The 15,227-nt window shown below is 41.4% G+C and overlaps 2 protein-coding genes across 8 annotated transcripts in view; both read left to right on the forward strand.

Moving 5' to 3' along the window:
- LOC138976089 (uncharacterized) overlaps positions 1–736 on the forward strand; it is a 65,957-nt gene extending 65,221 nt beyond the window's left edge. The window contains exon 4 of the mRNA XM_070348899.1: positions 1–736. This exon is cut by the window's left edge and continues 2,036 nt beyond it. The gene's annotated coding sequence lies outside the window, so the exon portion shown is untranslated.
- An 11,677-nt stretch (positions 737–12,413) lies between these two features.
- Positions 12,414–15,227, forward strand: part of LOC138976090 (fibropellin-1-like) — a 32,974-nt gene continuing 30,160 nt past the window's right edge. For 6 of the 7 annotated variants that reach the window (XM_070348901.1, XM_070348903.1, XM_070348905.1 and 3 more), the window contains exon 1: positions 12,416–12,570. In XM_070348901.1, coding sequence (XP_070205002.1) covers positions 12,537–12,570 — 34 coding nt within the window. In that variant the 5' untranslated portion in view covers positions 12,416–12,536. Of the gene's footprint in view, positions 12,571–15,227 lie in introns of all 7 variants that reach the window. The other variant, XM_070348902.1, reaches the window with a different exon arrangement.

Raw genomic sequence — 15,227 nt, forward strand, 5'->3', positions numbered from 1 at the left:
AACAGAAAAAGCATTATCAAATAATGGAACACTTCCATTAAGAATTGATAGCGGGTGCCAAAAACCAAACAATTATTTCAGAAAATGTCTGAAACAATTGACATGTATAAATTAATATTTCAGAATAGACGCTCCTCTCTCCATTCTCTTTCTATCTGTTTCAGTCAGTTTCCACGAAAGTGTCCCTGTATTGTTTTTTAATTCTGCATGAACTTCTGGAAAATTAACAATTTACGATCTTCAAGTCTTACTCAGTCTTTCTCTCTGTCTTTTTTTCTTTTAGTTTTTTGTACGTTTTTTGTGTGTTTTTTTCTGATCTACTCTGCATAATGACCTGTGATGGTCTTTGTTTGACTGAGAGCGTTGCTCTCTCTCTCTATCTCTCCCTCCCCCTCTCCCCCTCCTATCTTCCATCCTCTCTCTCTCTTTCCCAAGCTCTCTTTCCCTTTCTCTTTCTCAAGCTCTGTCTCTCTCTCTTTCTCTTTCTCAAGCTCTCTTTCTCTTTCTCTCGCTCTCTCTCGCTCTCGTAATGCTCATTCTGAACATTTTGTTTTCATCAATTACATGTTTTGCATTTCAGAACATTTGCCTTTCTCAACACTAGATACTATTTTTTGTACGGACGTTTTTCACTTCCCAGGTTTAATTAAGTGTGTTCAAAATGTTTTTCACCTGTTTTTTCACTGTAAAGTCCGACTGCCACCGAACTGATTTTTATAATAAATATGAGACCAACTATTTGTTTTCTGTATCATACTGGGTTTTTAATCACTAGTTAGTCTGTGTGTGTGCATGTGTGTGTGAGTGTGTGTGTGTGTGTATGTGTGTGTGTGTGTGTGTGTGTGTCCGTCCGTGTGTCTGTCCGTTTGTCTGTCCGTTTGTCTGAGTGTGTATGTGTCTGTGTCTGTTTCTTTCTGTCTGTTCGTCTGTCTGCGTCGATGTTCATATGTGTGCATGTTGATATGAACCCACGAAAAAATACAAACGCTCTCTCTTTCTCTTGAACGCACACACACACACACACACACACACACACACACACACACACACACACATACACACACACACACACACGCACACACACACACACACACACACACACACACAAGTCACACTCACATACCACATACCTAAACCAAGTTCAACACTATAATCCTCCGCAGCAACTTCAAAGATGCACGGGATGACACTCACACCGAAATATATGTTGCCATAACCATAACACAAGCCAAACAGCGGCAGACATTTTCTTATATCAGCCAAAAGACGGAGCGTGCTGCAGTGAGCTGCTTTAAGCAAAAGTAAACATATAGATTCGTGTCATACCCATCTGACGTCATATTCAAAACCCATATTGGCTGTCCTTTTCTCGATCTGTTTACCGATAATGTCCAAGAAGATATATATCCAGCCAATGTTGCAGTTGACGCCCTTGCACTAGAAATAGCATATTTGGCAGTTGTATTTGCACTGTAATATTGGAGTACATATTTTCCGGTAACGTTTGAGAGAGTCATAAACACTAACTAACACACACACTTTGGTTTTTGTTCTTACGCCAACAGGGAAATGACGAGAAAATTTCACGTCTTACATATTATGAGCTTCATTCAAAGAATAAACACGAGTTTTGTTTGACTACAATGGTTTATACTTGTAATCTTCTTCACATATACAGCAATGAAAACGTTCGTGTTTGTTTATCAAAGAGAAAATAAACAAACAGAGATTACACTGACACTCAGAATTGATTGAATATTACATCAAATGTTATTGTGATGTCAAATACATTCCCTTTGAATTTAAGAAGTCACCCCCAATCAAATACGGACGCTATTGTTTTAGTACGAGATGAAATGAAGGCTTCGTCTGTGTTAACACCACAAACTATTCCACACTTGGATCGTCAACAAAAATCTACAAAAAGAAATCGCACGTTACATGAGGTGCACAAGAAACAGGCTCTCATGCCCCATGAAAAACGTAATGTATACCATCACAAACATGTAAAGCGCGTAAAGCATAATTATAGGTGATATGTGGTACATGCTAAGCTTTCATTGTTATTATATTTTATTCCCCCCTCTGCTTCTTTACCTCTGTAAACTTGTAGAGCTAGTTATTTTTCGATAATGACCCAGCAACCAAACAAATAACGAGCCAGCAACAGCCTGAATCCTCGATAGTGCAATGGGTTGAGAAGCTGTTCTGTTTCGGTACTACTTTTGCGACTGAAAAGTTCCGAACGCTCTAATGTACGAAGTATACATTTCTGGAGCAAACAATACAAACATACCGCATTTAAATTAACAACTACAGGCCTGAACACATGAATCTCCATATAAAATCCATGAGTTCGGTTGTTTTCTGAATCTAGATCTGCCGTGCACAAACCCGTTCATCACAAGCAAATTACCAAGGCAAGTAACTCATACTCTAGCGACAAGAGTAGTTCCCCTTCTTTTAACGCAGTTTCTTCGACAACACTGACTGCAATCCGACGGTCAGTTTGTAACAATATTTCATTTTATAAACAGATCTCACGCAACCAAATGCACACATCTCATCAATTTAAACAACATAAAGCGGTTTCATACACTATTTTCCCCAGAAAACTGAACTTCATACAGTAATTAACGTTGGAACACGGGTGCAAATGTTCGTCTGCTAGTCCCATTTGACGAAAGAACATTATCCTAAGCGATACTAAAACATAACAAGTCGCGTAAGGCGAAAATACAATATTTAGTCAATAGCTGTCGAACTCACAGAATGAAACTGAACGCAACGCAACGCAGCAAGACCGTATACTCGTAGCATCGTCACTCCACCGCCCGTGGCAAAGGCAGTGCACGTGGAATTGACAAGAAGAGCGGGGTATTCGTTGCGCTGAGAAGGATAGCACGCTTTTCTGTACCTCTCTTCGTTTTAACTTTCTGAGCGTGTTTTTAATCCAAACATATCATATCTATATATTTTTGGAATCAGGAACCGACAAGGAATAAGATGAAAGTGTTTTTAAATTGATTTCGAAAAAAAAATGTTGATAATAATTTTTATATATTTAATTTTCAGAGCTTGTTTTTAATCCGAATATAACATATTTATATGTTTTTGGAATCAGCAAATGATGGCAAATAAGATAAACGTAAATTTGGATCGTTTTATAAATTTTTTTTTTTTTTTACAATTTTCAGATTTTTAATGACCAAAGTCATTAATTAATTTTTAAGCCACCAAGCTGAAATGCAATACCGAACCCCGGGCTTCGTCGAAGAGTACTTGACCAAAATTTCAACCAATTTGGTTGAAAAATGAGGGCGTGACAGTGCCGCCTCAACTTTCACGAAAAGCCGGATATGACGTCATCAAAGACATTTATCAAAAAAATGAAAAAAACGTTCGGGGATTTCATACCCAGGAACTCTCATGTCAAATTTCATAAAGATCGGTCCAGTAGTTTAGTCTGAATCGCTCTACACACACACACACACACACGCACACACACACACACACACGCACGCACATACACCACGACCCTCGTTTCGATTCCCCCTCGATGTTAAAATATTTAGTCAAAACTTGACTAAATATAAAAAGAACACACAATATCTGCCTTTACCGCCACAGCAGAATAACAGCATATCTGTGTACTTGATTTTAGTCCAAAACAGGGAAACTGACAAGAAGTGTAAACAGAATGGAATGATTTGCACGGAACTATACAACCGCGCATTAGTCGATCGCCTGCGCAGGTTGACTGGTTGAGTGATTCGGATTCGATCAAAATTTCGCACAAAAACTCCTGTTTTCTTTGAATAACTGAAGAAATGAGGAATAAAGAGGTTACACACCTCGTCTCAGTGATTATTAAAAATAATGGTCTCAGTTCGCGGTCATGAAAAAGCTCGCTGAAGCTCGCATTTTTCATGATCCGCTAACTTCGACCATTATTTTTAATAATCACTGAGACTCGGCATGTAACCTCTACGTCATTGTACCATTAAAGACTGGCTTTTAGGTGTGAAATAGACATCCTTTCATTTGGACAAATACCATAACTCAACAGATTGATGCATAATGGCAGTTTTTTTTATTTACTGAATTGAAGCGACACCTGTGACAAACTGTCAAATTAATTCAGCAAAAAATGTCTACTCTGCACTAGGTGTTTAGCCAATGTGGACATTGAGCAACAAAACACTGCCACCACCGTGGAAACATACCAGCATAAATTACACTTAACTGATTATTGTTCATTCCAAGAGAGCGTCGCTCAGAAAATCTGCCAATAAGAAGTCATAAGTAACAGGACTCTGCTACCTCCGCCGCAGCATAGGCCTACATTACCTGTATCTTATTGGTTAGTTGGTTTACACACACGGACGCACGCACGCACACACACACACACACACACACACACACACACACACACACCGTTCGTTACCAGAGAGCTTGAACCAGTAACACTTGAATTATCCATCAGCCAATAAGATTAACAAGACAATTGCTGCCTCCGCTACAGCATACCCGCATGAAATCCACTTAACTGCTTAGTTCATTTACAGAGAACTCGGCCCACGACAAATTGAATGTATCAGCTTATACAAAGTCTTGAGAAGCAAGGCAATTTCACCTTTACTGCAAACATGCAAGCATACATTGCATGCCATGTTTAATTTCAGAGAACTCGGCACACACACACAAAATGGAATCATGTACAGGCATATTCAAAGTCTCAATAAACAAGACGATGCCACCTCCGCTGCCAAATACCAACATGAATTACACTTCTATGCATAGCCTTAAGAATTTAAATGAGAAAACAAAAATACCTATGAAGAAGGATGCCTCTAAAGAAAATTAAAAAAATTAAGAAATAAAAAGAGAGAGAAGGCAACAACAACAAAAACCACGGTAGTACAGCCTGCATGCAGCTGAAGTAAAAACAACAACAACAACAACAACCACCACCACCACCACCACAACAACAACAACAAGAACAACCACCACCACCACCACAACCACCACCACCACCACAACAGCAACAACAACAACAACAACAAACCCACTTCAATGCGTATAGTTTATTCCCAAGAGATTTTGACCCTGAAAAACTTGCATCATCAAACGCCGAAAATCAACATGCTCCGAGCCACCCCGCGCAATGTCAATGCCACGTACGGTTATGTCCCTTGTCGCAAGAACATATTAACTGGTTGAACTTTCTACAACAAAATAAAAAATTGCGCACTCCACATGCCGTTGTTTTGCTCGTGTTGCGTTTTATAACTGACCAGGGAACAAAGGAACGTCATACGAGTCTCTGTTTAGAATTTTCCATGGAGATCACAGAATGTGTTCTCAAGGTCTTAATATGCATACCTGAAAGTTTGCAATGAATAATATTCAGATTGGGCCTGAGCTCGGAGAAGGAATGTATCAAGAAGATGACAAACTGCTTTCACAAGTTTTCAACAGAATTTTGACAGGAGCGAATACACTTAAAATGTTGCGGTTTGTTGTTCTGTTTGGAGACTCCCGATGGCCCGTTTCGAAACGTCTATGATGAGATTGAAGACGCGTGCTTGTGTGTGTGTGTGTGTGTGTGTGTGTGTGTGTGTGTGTGTGTTTGTGAGTTTGTGTTTGTATGCGGGGGGGAGGGGGGGCGCACATGTGCATGTCTTCTTTTTGTGTGAGTGCTCGCGCGCGTGCGTGCGCGTGCGTGCGTGCGTGAATATGTGGGAATGCTTCGATGTTCTGTTAATAGCAATTAAGCGATGTGTTACATTTTAAGAATAGAATCAGCCACTGAAGTCAGAATAGAATCAACATGTTTGATTAACCTCCTATTGGGTTAGCGTGTCATCGTTTCGTAAGGCTTCTCTGTGTCGTCTAATGTTGTCACTCTTTGGACCCGTGACAGAAGTTAATCCATCAGGCACAGAACGCTGTGAAAAGAACCCGCGCACACACTAACACACACTAACGCACGCACGTACGCACGCACGCACGCACGCACACACACACGCACACACACTCACACACACACACACACACACGCACACGCACACACAAACACACACACGCACCCAAGCTCTCTCTCTCTCTCTCTCTCTCTCTCTCTCTCTCTCTCTCTCTCTCTCTCTCTCTCTCTCTCTCCGAACGTCCGCAAAGCCAGTAGCGATTACCTAATTCGAAATGGACCTTAAAGTTTCATGATGCCAAAACCAATTGGTTACTTCATCTCTCCGCCTGACACTAAGTCTTGGGTCTTGAAGGCGCTAAAACTCGAATTCTTCAAAACACACACACTTGTTGTGTCTGGGTCACAGTCTTTGAACTCAGTGATCAGGTCCGTGCGAGTGATCTCATATAACAGTTGATCGAAGATATTCACAGTGGAGAGAGAGAGAGAGAGAGAGAGAGAGAGAGAGAGAGAGAGAGAGAGAGAGAGAGAGAGAGAGAGAGAGAGAGAGAGAGAGAGAGAGAGAAATCACTGTGCCAAATCAGTGCACATGACCTAAGAAACAACTGTGACATCCGTTGAACTTGATTTTCATTCGGAATGCATGTCACGTGGCCAAAACTCTCCAAATCACAAACACAGGAGCACGTGTGGATGTGTGTTCTTTTCACTAGAAGTCTGAAAAATCGCCACAAACTTTCATGTCTTTTGGATGTGTCAAATTTCGTCCGAAACATTGTCCAAAAAGCTTCCCAAACACATATTTGAAAAAGCAACAACACGGTTCGATGCAAAATGCGTGTGTATGCTCAACGTGAGTTTTCTGTGCATGCATCAACCTTTCTGAGTACCTTCCCGGTCGATAACAACCAGTATAATTATGCTAATGCTCTGTGTTCCTTGCACGTTCAACAATGTGATCGCCACAAACAGCATAGTGTACAGGCACGTTTCATGATATTGAGGATTGCAGTTTCCCTCTCACACACAATATTCCAAAATAATAAATAGTCAAACAGGGGCCAAAAAACAGTTTGCACCAAGAGTTCAACTTTTTATCTATCCAAAACAGTAAAAAAAATTATATGAACATTCGTATTTCCAAGATGATTGGCGTTCCAAGACGCTATATCCTAAAAAACCCAAAACATGCTTTTACAACTTCAGTGCATAATAACTGCCCAAAGGTGCTGTTTAAAGCAACCATTGATAATAATTTTTAACATACTCCTTGAACACATTAATAAAAACGGTTAACTTGCAAATAAAGGGACAGTATTGATCAGAACAATGGTAAGATAAAGGACGCTACTTATATTTTGTACATTTTTTATCTTTATCGTTTCCTGTAGACCTCAGAAGTTCTAACCAGCTTAAGAAATCATTCTAAAATCGAAAAACAAACATCTATACAGTTTGTACGCAAAGTAGATTGATATTTGACACAGTCACACAGACATACGTGGGCTATGGGGCAACCCTACCCCCTAAATTTGAAAACGGGGTCAATTTCTTAACTGCATGCATTCAGCAAAACAATCCCTAAAAATTTATTTTTTTCACAAATGAACTTATGACTTTAGAAAAGCATTCAAAAATGCATATATACAACGCTTTTTCTTTGGTCCCAATTCAAGGGGGTGTGCTATTCTCAGGTAACACTGTGAACGCTCAAATGAGACTTGGTCACATGTCAAAATAGTAATCCCCCCTGTTGTTCATGGTTCGTTGGTGGGATTTTTTTTTATCTGAGCCATTGGCAAGCATGAAATGTCATCAACATTAGGAAAGACATAGTATCTCCCATTGTCTTTTGCGCGCAAACACTTCACACAGATCTCCTCTCGATCTGGCCCATCGGGGAAATGGGTTGACTTGGGGATGATCACCGCCCTGTATCTCTCCACCTTTCCATCCATGCTGACAAAGTCAGCGGTCACAAAGTCCCCAACTTGAATGTCTCACTGTGGGACAAAGAACCTGGTTTTCACGACTGGCACCACGCGGCATCCAGTGGCGTGTTGTGGGTAGACGTCCATTGATTTTGATAATAATTTTTATATTTTTAATTTTCAGACCTTGTTTTTAATCCGAATATAACATATTTATATGTTTTTGGAATCAGGAAATGATGAAGAATAAGATGAACGTACATTTAGATCGTTTTATAAAAAAATAATTTTAATTACAATTTTCAGATTTTTAATGACCAAAGTCATAAACTAATATTTACGCCACCAAGTTGAAATGCAATACCGAAGTCCGGCCTTTGTCGAAGATTGCTTGGCCAAAATTTCAATCAATTTGATTGAAAAATGAGGGTGTGACAATGCCGCCTCAACTTTTAAAAAAAAAGCCGGATATGACGTCATGAAAGACATTTATCGAAAAACTGAAAAAAACGTCCGGGGATATCATACCCAGTAACTCTCATGTCAAATTTCATAAAGATCGGTCCAGTAGTTTACTCTCAATCGCTCTACACACACACACGCACACACACACACACACTCACACACACACACACAGACACACATACACCACGACCCTCGTCTCGATTCCCCCTCTATGTTAAACATTTAGTCAAAACTTGACTAAATGTAAAAAGAAATTTTTTTTTTTTTAAAATGGGATAGCGGCGAAACGGGATTGCGCCAAAATGGGATGCGGTAGTAAAATGACGCTTGGCTTGTTAAATGTCGCCAAAATGGGACGGCGGCAAAACGGGATTGCACGTAAATGGGATATTGCGCGAATTATAAACGAAGGAGTAGGCCCTAAGTTTCTCGTACGAGATGTTTACTGGGAGTAAATATTTGGGGAGTAAAAATTTAGTTCCTTGTGAGTTCTTTTTTCGTACAAGATTTTTACTGGAAGTTTACTCCGTCCGAGTCAATTTTTCGTGGAGTAAAAATTTTGTGTTACACCGGTTCATGACCGTTGTGGTAACGAGCGCACATTGTTGTCTCTATATATTGTGTTCCTACGAATCGAAAGTACGATCGCCAAGCCAGTCTGTCATTGAAGGCAACGTTCGATATTTCCGTCTGTCAGCGTTGCCAACGTTCGACAGATTTTACTACTGTTACTCACAAACTTTCAATTTACACAATGAAATGCCAATAACATGTACACACAAGAATGGGAGACGAAGGGAAAACCTACTAGCGATTGAAATTATGCAAACGAACTCACAAATCCCTCACTTTCCGAATGCAAACGCTGCAAATCCGTATGCGTGCGTCGCTGTGCCGAACGTTGGGTTGACGAACGTTGCTGACAGACGCAACAAAACTTGATCAAAAGGCACTAAAAACGATTAAATGTTTTACTCACTGGGTATCGCATTCCTCTTTTTCTTCCTGCAGACGATATGAAGCGGTTGAAACGTCGTTTCCGATTAAAGGCTCGGTTATTTCCGTTAAAAACGAAGTTTGCCGAACGTGTGATTCAGTCTACAGACACCGGTCGGATCACAACAAAAATGTTCATTCTTTGCGATTTTGTGATACTGTTGATGATACACCTGCTTTCCAGTGAAGAACATCAATAAAATGATGTTCACAAGCAAGAATAACAGACAAAAGCACGCGATGTGTAAAATTAGGCTTTGCTTTGCAAACAAAGCACGTGTTTTTTTTACTGACAGACACTTTCGGTGGTGATTGAAAATTTTTCCAGAAACGGTTTTATGCTCCCATTTGATATTGTTTCCCTATTTTCTCTAGTCAGAGACTAACCTTGTGTATTAATTGAATTAATAACCCCATTATCATAAGTTTTGTGTGTTATTTTTGTGTCTGTTGAATCACACTTTGAGATGGGGTCATGTGACAGAAGGAAATGGTGTCTGTCAGGATTCACACGTTCGCTTCGAAAAACGCGCTCAAATAATTGCTCAAACACAAACATTTTAGCTTTTATTTATTTTTTTGTATTGCAAATACCATACTTACTCATGCCAAGCAGAAAAAATGATGAAAATCAACACAGTAAGCAAGTAATTTGAAGGCAAAGTTTACACACATCAAAGAGTCTGATTACCGTGAAACCTGCCTACACAGGTTCAATGTCCAGAATGTCCATACACACATCTATAAGACACATTTAATTTTTGCGCCAAGATGTGAAAGATCTGAACGGTGAGGTCAACTGTACACTTCGATGTTAAAACCATGTATCTTCGCGACACCATTCAGTCAGAATCCTACACAGGCTCAGATGACAACTTCCTGGATGGCATCGGTGCAAAATAATGGTGTTCTGAAGTGACGCAACCAAGACTGGTTCTCGCCGTGATGAGGTCATCTGTTTAAAATACTAAATCTTCCCGCAGACGTATAAATATTTGCTATTCTCTTCAGGCAACTTGGTTATATCTAGTAATAATAACACTCACACGCTTCGTGTTAAAACACAATGAACTGCTTTGTAAACAGACATATTAGGAGCAGATTTGTGTTCGTCCCAGCCGAGAACAGTTTTTATTTTTTTATCAAGTTTCACGGCGTCGACAGGACAAACTGTATCTGCCATGAGCACCTGCATGCGAACTTCATTTATGAATAGAATGATTGAAACAATTTATGTGTGCGTGCGTGCGTGCGTGCGTACGTGCGTGCGTGCTTGCGTGCGTGCGTGCGTGCGTATGTGTGTGTCTGTGTTTGAATGAGACAGCTAAAACAGTACTTCAATAATTGCCGCTGCATCAGTGTATTTGTGTGTGTGTGTGTGTGTGTGTGTGTGTGTGTGTGTGTGTGTGTGTGTGTGTGTGTGTGTGTGTGTATGTGTGTGTGAATGAGACAGCTAAAACATTCTCCAATTGCTGCTGCATCGGTGTGTATGCCAGACTAAGTGCAACCTTCTGCATAAAAACAATATTCTGTCAAAAGTCGGGTATCAGAAATCTGTCAGCACTCGAACAAGGACAAAGGGAAACAACCGTTGATATTCGCTCTTCAATCGTTCAGATTGGTCAAGCTAGTATTGCCTTCACAAAACAAGCAGAACATTCAGTAAACTGGATGATAATTATAAAAGTTTCAATGATATTGATGTGTGTGTGTGTGTGTGTGTGTGTGTGTGTGTGTGTGTGTGTGTGTGTGTGTGTGTGTGTGTGTGTGTGTGTGTGAGTGTGTCTGCCAAACTTTCGCAACCAAAAACACAGGCATCAAGGCAGTGAAATAAATGTTTTAATCGCTCTGAGGTCCACGGTTTTATCCATGTTTTTTCCTTTCTTTCTTGAGTGAACATTCGCTCAGTTAGAACTTTATATTGACTAATTTTTCTCAGACTTTCAAGCGAGCAGAGTGGCGGCGGGGATAAGAGCGACAATCTTCAAACACTTATTCGAATCCCACTCCGGTCAATTTTTATGTGTGTGTTTGTATGTATGTACGTGTGTATCCCGACCGCTGCAAAATTGGTACCAGAATGCATGTGTGTGTGTGTGTGTGTGTGTGTGTGTGTGTGTGCACATTCGTCTGTGTGTGTGTGTGTGTGTGTGTGTGTGTGTGGGTGTGTGTGTGTGTGTGTGTGTGTCACAGTGTGTGTGTGTGTGTGTGTCTGTGTATGTCTGTGTGTGTGTGTGTTCGTCTGTGTGTGTGTGTGTGTGTGTGTGGGGGGGTGTGTCTGTGTATGTGTGTGTGTGTGTGTGTGTGTGTGTGTTCGACTGTGTGTGTGTGTGTGTGTGTGTGTGTGTGTGTGTGTGTGTGGGTGTGGAGTGAAAATGGAGGAGCCAGACCAGTGCCAAGAGCGTGGTGCCAGTTTAGTAAGAATGGTGGGGCCGGAGTGAGAGTGGCCCGGGTGGTGCCAGGCCGGTTCCAGAGCGAGAGTGGTGATGCCAGAGTAAATATACTAGTTCCAGAGTGAGAGGAGTGGTGTCAGACCGGTGCTAGAGTAAGAGTACTGGTGCCAGATTGAGAACAGTACAGTGGCACCAGTCCTGTGTGTGTGTGTGTGAGAGAGAGAGAGAGAGAGAGAGAGAGAGAGAGAGAGAGTATGTAGTGAACTGTGTGTGTGTGTGTGTGTGTGTGTGTGCGCGAGAGACTGAGAGAGAGTGTGTGTGTATGTAGCCTATGTGATAGTGTGTGTGTGCAGTGTGTGTGCGTGTGCGAGCGATCCTGCGTGCTTGCGTGCGTGCGTGCGAGAGAGACAGAGAAAGAGAGGTTGTAACTGTGGGATTCTCACCATCCCCCCCTATCCCTACCTGTTCATCCAGCTTCCCCTCCTTCCCCATCCCCTAAACCACCACACTCACCTGAGCACCTTTCGCACACACACACAAATCCCACCAGCCGATCTGCAGCAATTTCGCGCCATGCACGCTCTCCAAACATAAACACAAGGCTTGCACCGAGACCTGTCAATCTCCGTCTGTCAATCCTTTGATTGACAGCTCGTCAAGCTCTGTGACAGAAGCTGGGAGCTTGGGGACAGCCATAAAACCCCCCCGACAAAGGAGGATCAGCGGAAAACGGGGACAGACTTTGGGCGACGTGCAAGGGTCGAAGGAACAGTTCGGACCAAAAATCTCTTCACGAAACAAAAGCAGAATTGCACAATCATCATGGCGTCTGCTTTGAGTCTTGCCTTTCTTTCTGGTAAGCGTTTGGTTTGGATTTTTTAACGTTGTTAAACTTATCCTATTTTTGTCTGCTTAATCTATTTTTTAGTTTTGTCATCTTCTTAATTCCTCCCTAAGATATCAACTGTGGATGTACAAATACATGTAGACAGGTGTACGCAATAGTTGATTATTGACAATTTGTTTTGGTGACGGAATGCAAAATGTTGTGTGTGTGTGTGAGAATTTCTCAGTACAGGATTGGATCTAGAATAAAGTGACATGATCAACTTCATTGTAGTGCTGAAAATGAGGTTTTCACAGCTTTTCATCTTTGCGAGAGGTCTTATTCTTACACTAAATTGCCTATAGCCTCTTCAGAAATCAACCATTCATTCATGAAAGAGTTTACAAATAATGTGGGAGTGAGAGTGGGTCACGCCTTTCAACGCTATCGACATGCGCGTTTTTGTAATAGCCGCCGAAGTATTTTGATAAAGGCGTGTCCTTAGAAATTGATGTGCAAGGCTTTGTGCCGCGATTTTTACATCCTTGTTTGTGTTTGTGTGTGTGTGTATGTGTGTGTGTGTCAGGGCCGGACCCAGGGGGGGGTTCCAGGGGTTCCGGAACCCCACCCCTGGAAAAAGCATGTACCTTGCTTTGAGTTTTTGTTTTTGTTTTTTGTTGTTGTTTTTTTTTAATAAATTTTGTGTGTGTCTCTAACAAATTTTATTCAATGTGAAATCCGATGAGAAAAAGGTACCCCCCCCCCCCCCCCACCAACTCACACTGACAGGCCTTAACCCTCAAAACAAGGCCCAGAATGCACCAGATTGCACAGATTTTAACCGTTTTTCAAAATTTTTCCGGGGGAGCATTTTTCCCTAGTTCGCGCGCCTGCTTTGCAGGCGCGCGCTCGTGGCTTTGCCACTTCGCTGATTTGCCCCCCCAAAAAAAGGAGGAACCCTCCCCTTACAACTCATTTGGTCCGGCCCTGTGTGTGTGTGTGTGTCTGCCAAAGTTTTGCAACCAAAAACACAGGCATAAATGCAGTGAAACGAATGTTTTAACCGCTCTGAGGTCCACGGTTTTATCCATGTTTTTTTCCTTTCTTTCTTTAGTGAACATTCGCCCAGTTAGAACTTTATATTGACTAATTTTCCTCAGACTTTCAAGCGAGCAGAGTGGCCGCGGGGATAATAAGAGCAACAGTCTCCGATATTACTTTTAAAACGAATGTACGCCAAACAAGTTGTTGACAGATACACTGAAGTATAAGTATACAGTCTATTATTATAGTATAGTATGGTCTGGGTGGCCGAGTGGTAACGCACTTGCGCTCGGAATCGAGAGGTTGCGTGTTCGACCCTGGGTCAGGCCGCTATTTTCTCCCCCCTTTCCTAACCTAGGTGGTGGGTTCAAGTGCTAGTCTTTCGGATGAGACGAAAAACCGAGGTCCCGTGTACATTGGGGTGTGCACGTTAAAGATCCCACGATTGACAAGAGGGTCTTTCCTGGCAAAATTGTATAGACATATATAAAAAGAAATGTCCACCAAATACCCGTGTGAATTGGAATAATAGGCCGTGGAAGTATATATACTCGCCTAACACGCTTGAGATTTACTGGCCGATGTGAATGCGTGATATATTGTGTAAAAAATTCCATCTCACACGGCATATTGTAAACGCCATGAGCCTCCCTCTGGGGGGGTATGTGCGTAGAAATACTCACTATAATAATATAGTGGATAGACCTATACCGCTGTCGCTATACTTACATTGAAATCCAATCTTTTCAAAATACGCATGTTTTAATCGGAAGTAAGATATTTAATCCTGGTCTGTCGTGGTTATGGTTTCCTGGTAGTTAAAGTCATGACGCATTATGCTGGGATTATAATGATTTTGACGAGTTTATCTCGTTAGGATACACAAAAGGGCCAGCTATTTACATTTTAAAATCATTGAAAATTATGCCGTTCTGAAAAGTTAAAACTTTTGTTGTACCCGTATGTCTGAAGTGTCCAAATAATTATTCTTGATACAGCAGTGAAAGTCACTGGAGAAAGGATAGCGATATGCATCGTTCCGATATTAATAAGATTAGCCGTTATTGTAGCTTAATTAATTTGCATTAGTTTCCCTACACTAGAAAGGCGCACACATAGCTCTATCTTTAAACATGTTTTATTACATAGTCATTTCATGCATCTGCAAACTCTGTGAAACAATAATTTTGTTGTTGATATTCTATGGCGGTTTGTTGATTTAGGTAGTTTTGTGGCCAGCTTCTTCTCTTTTGTCCGTTCGCTTTTCCTTCCCGCTTTGTCCACAATGGAGGTGTGTTTGATTGTGGCTTTTCGCCTGTTGTTGGCTGCCAGTTCAAACCACAATCGGGATTCCTTCCCTTTACTGTTGCTCTTCTTGGCAAGTCTGTTATCTCCCATTCCCCATTCCCCAGCTAGCTCTTCAAATTGTTGACCCCTCCCCCCCCTCTCTCTCTCTCTCTCTCTCTCTCTCTCTCTCTCTCTCTCTCTCTCAATCTGTCTGTCTGTTTCTCTCTCTGTCTGTCTCTCTCTCTCTGTCTGTCTCTCTGTCTCTCTCTCTCTCTCTCAATCTGTCTGTCTGTTTGTCTCTCTCTCTCTCTCTCTCTCTCTCTCTCTCTCTCTCTCTCTCTCTCAATCTGTCTGTC

This window comes from Littorina saxatilis, linkage group LG9, assembly GCF_037325665.1.
Source record: "Littorina saxatilis isolate snail1 linkage group LG9, US_GU_Lsax_2.0, whole genome shotgun sequence".
NCBI lineage: Eukaryota > Metazoa > Mollusca > Gastropoda > Littorinimorpha > Littorinidae > Littorina > Littorina saxatilis.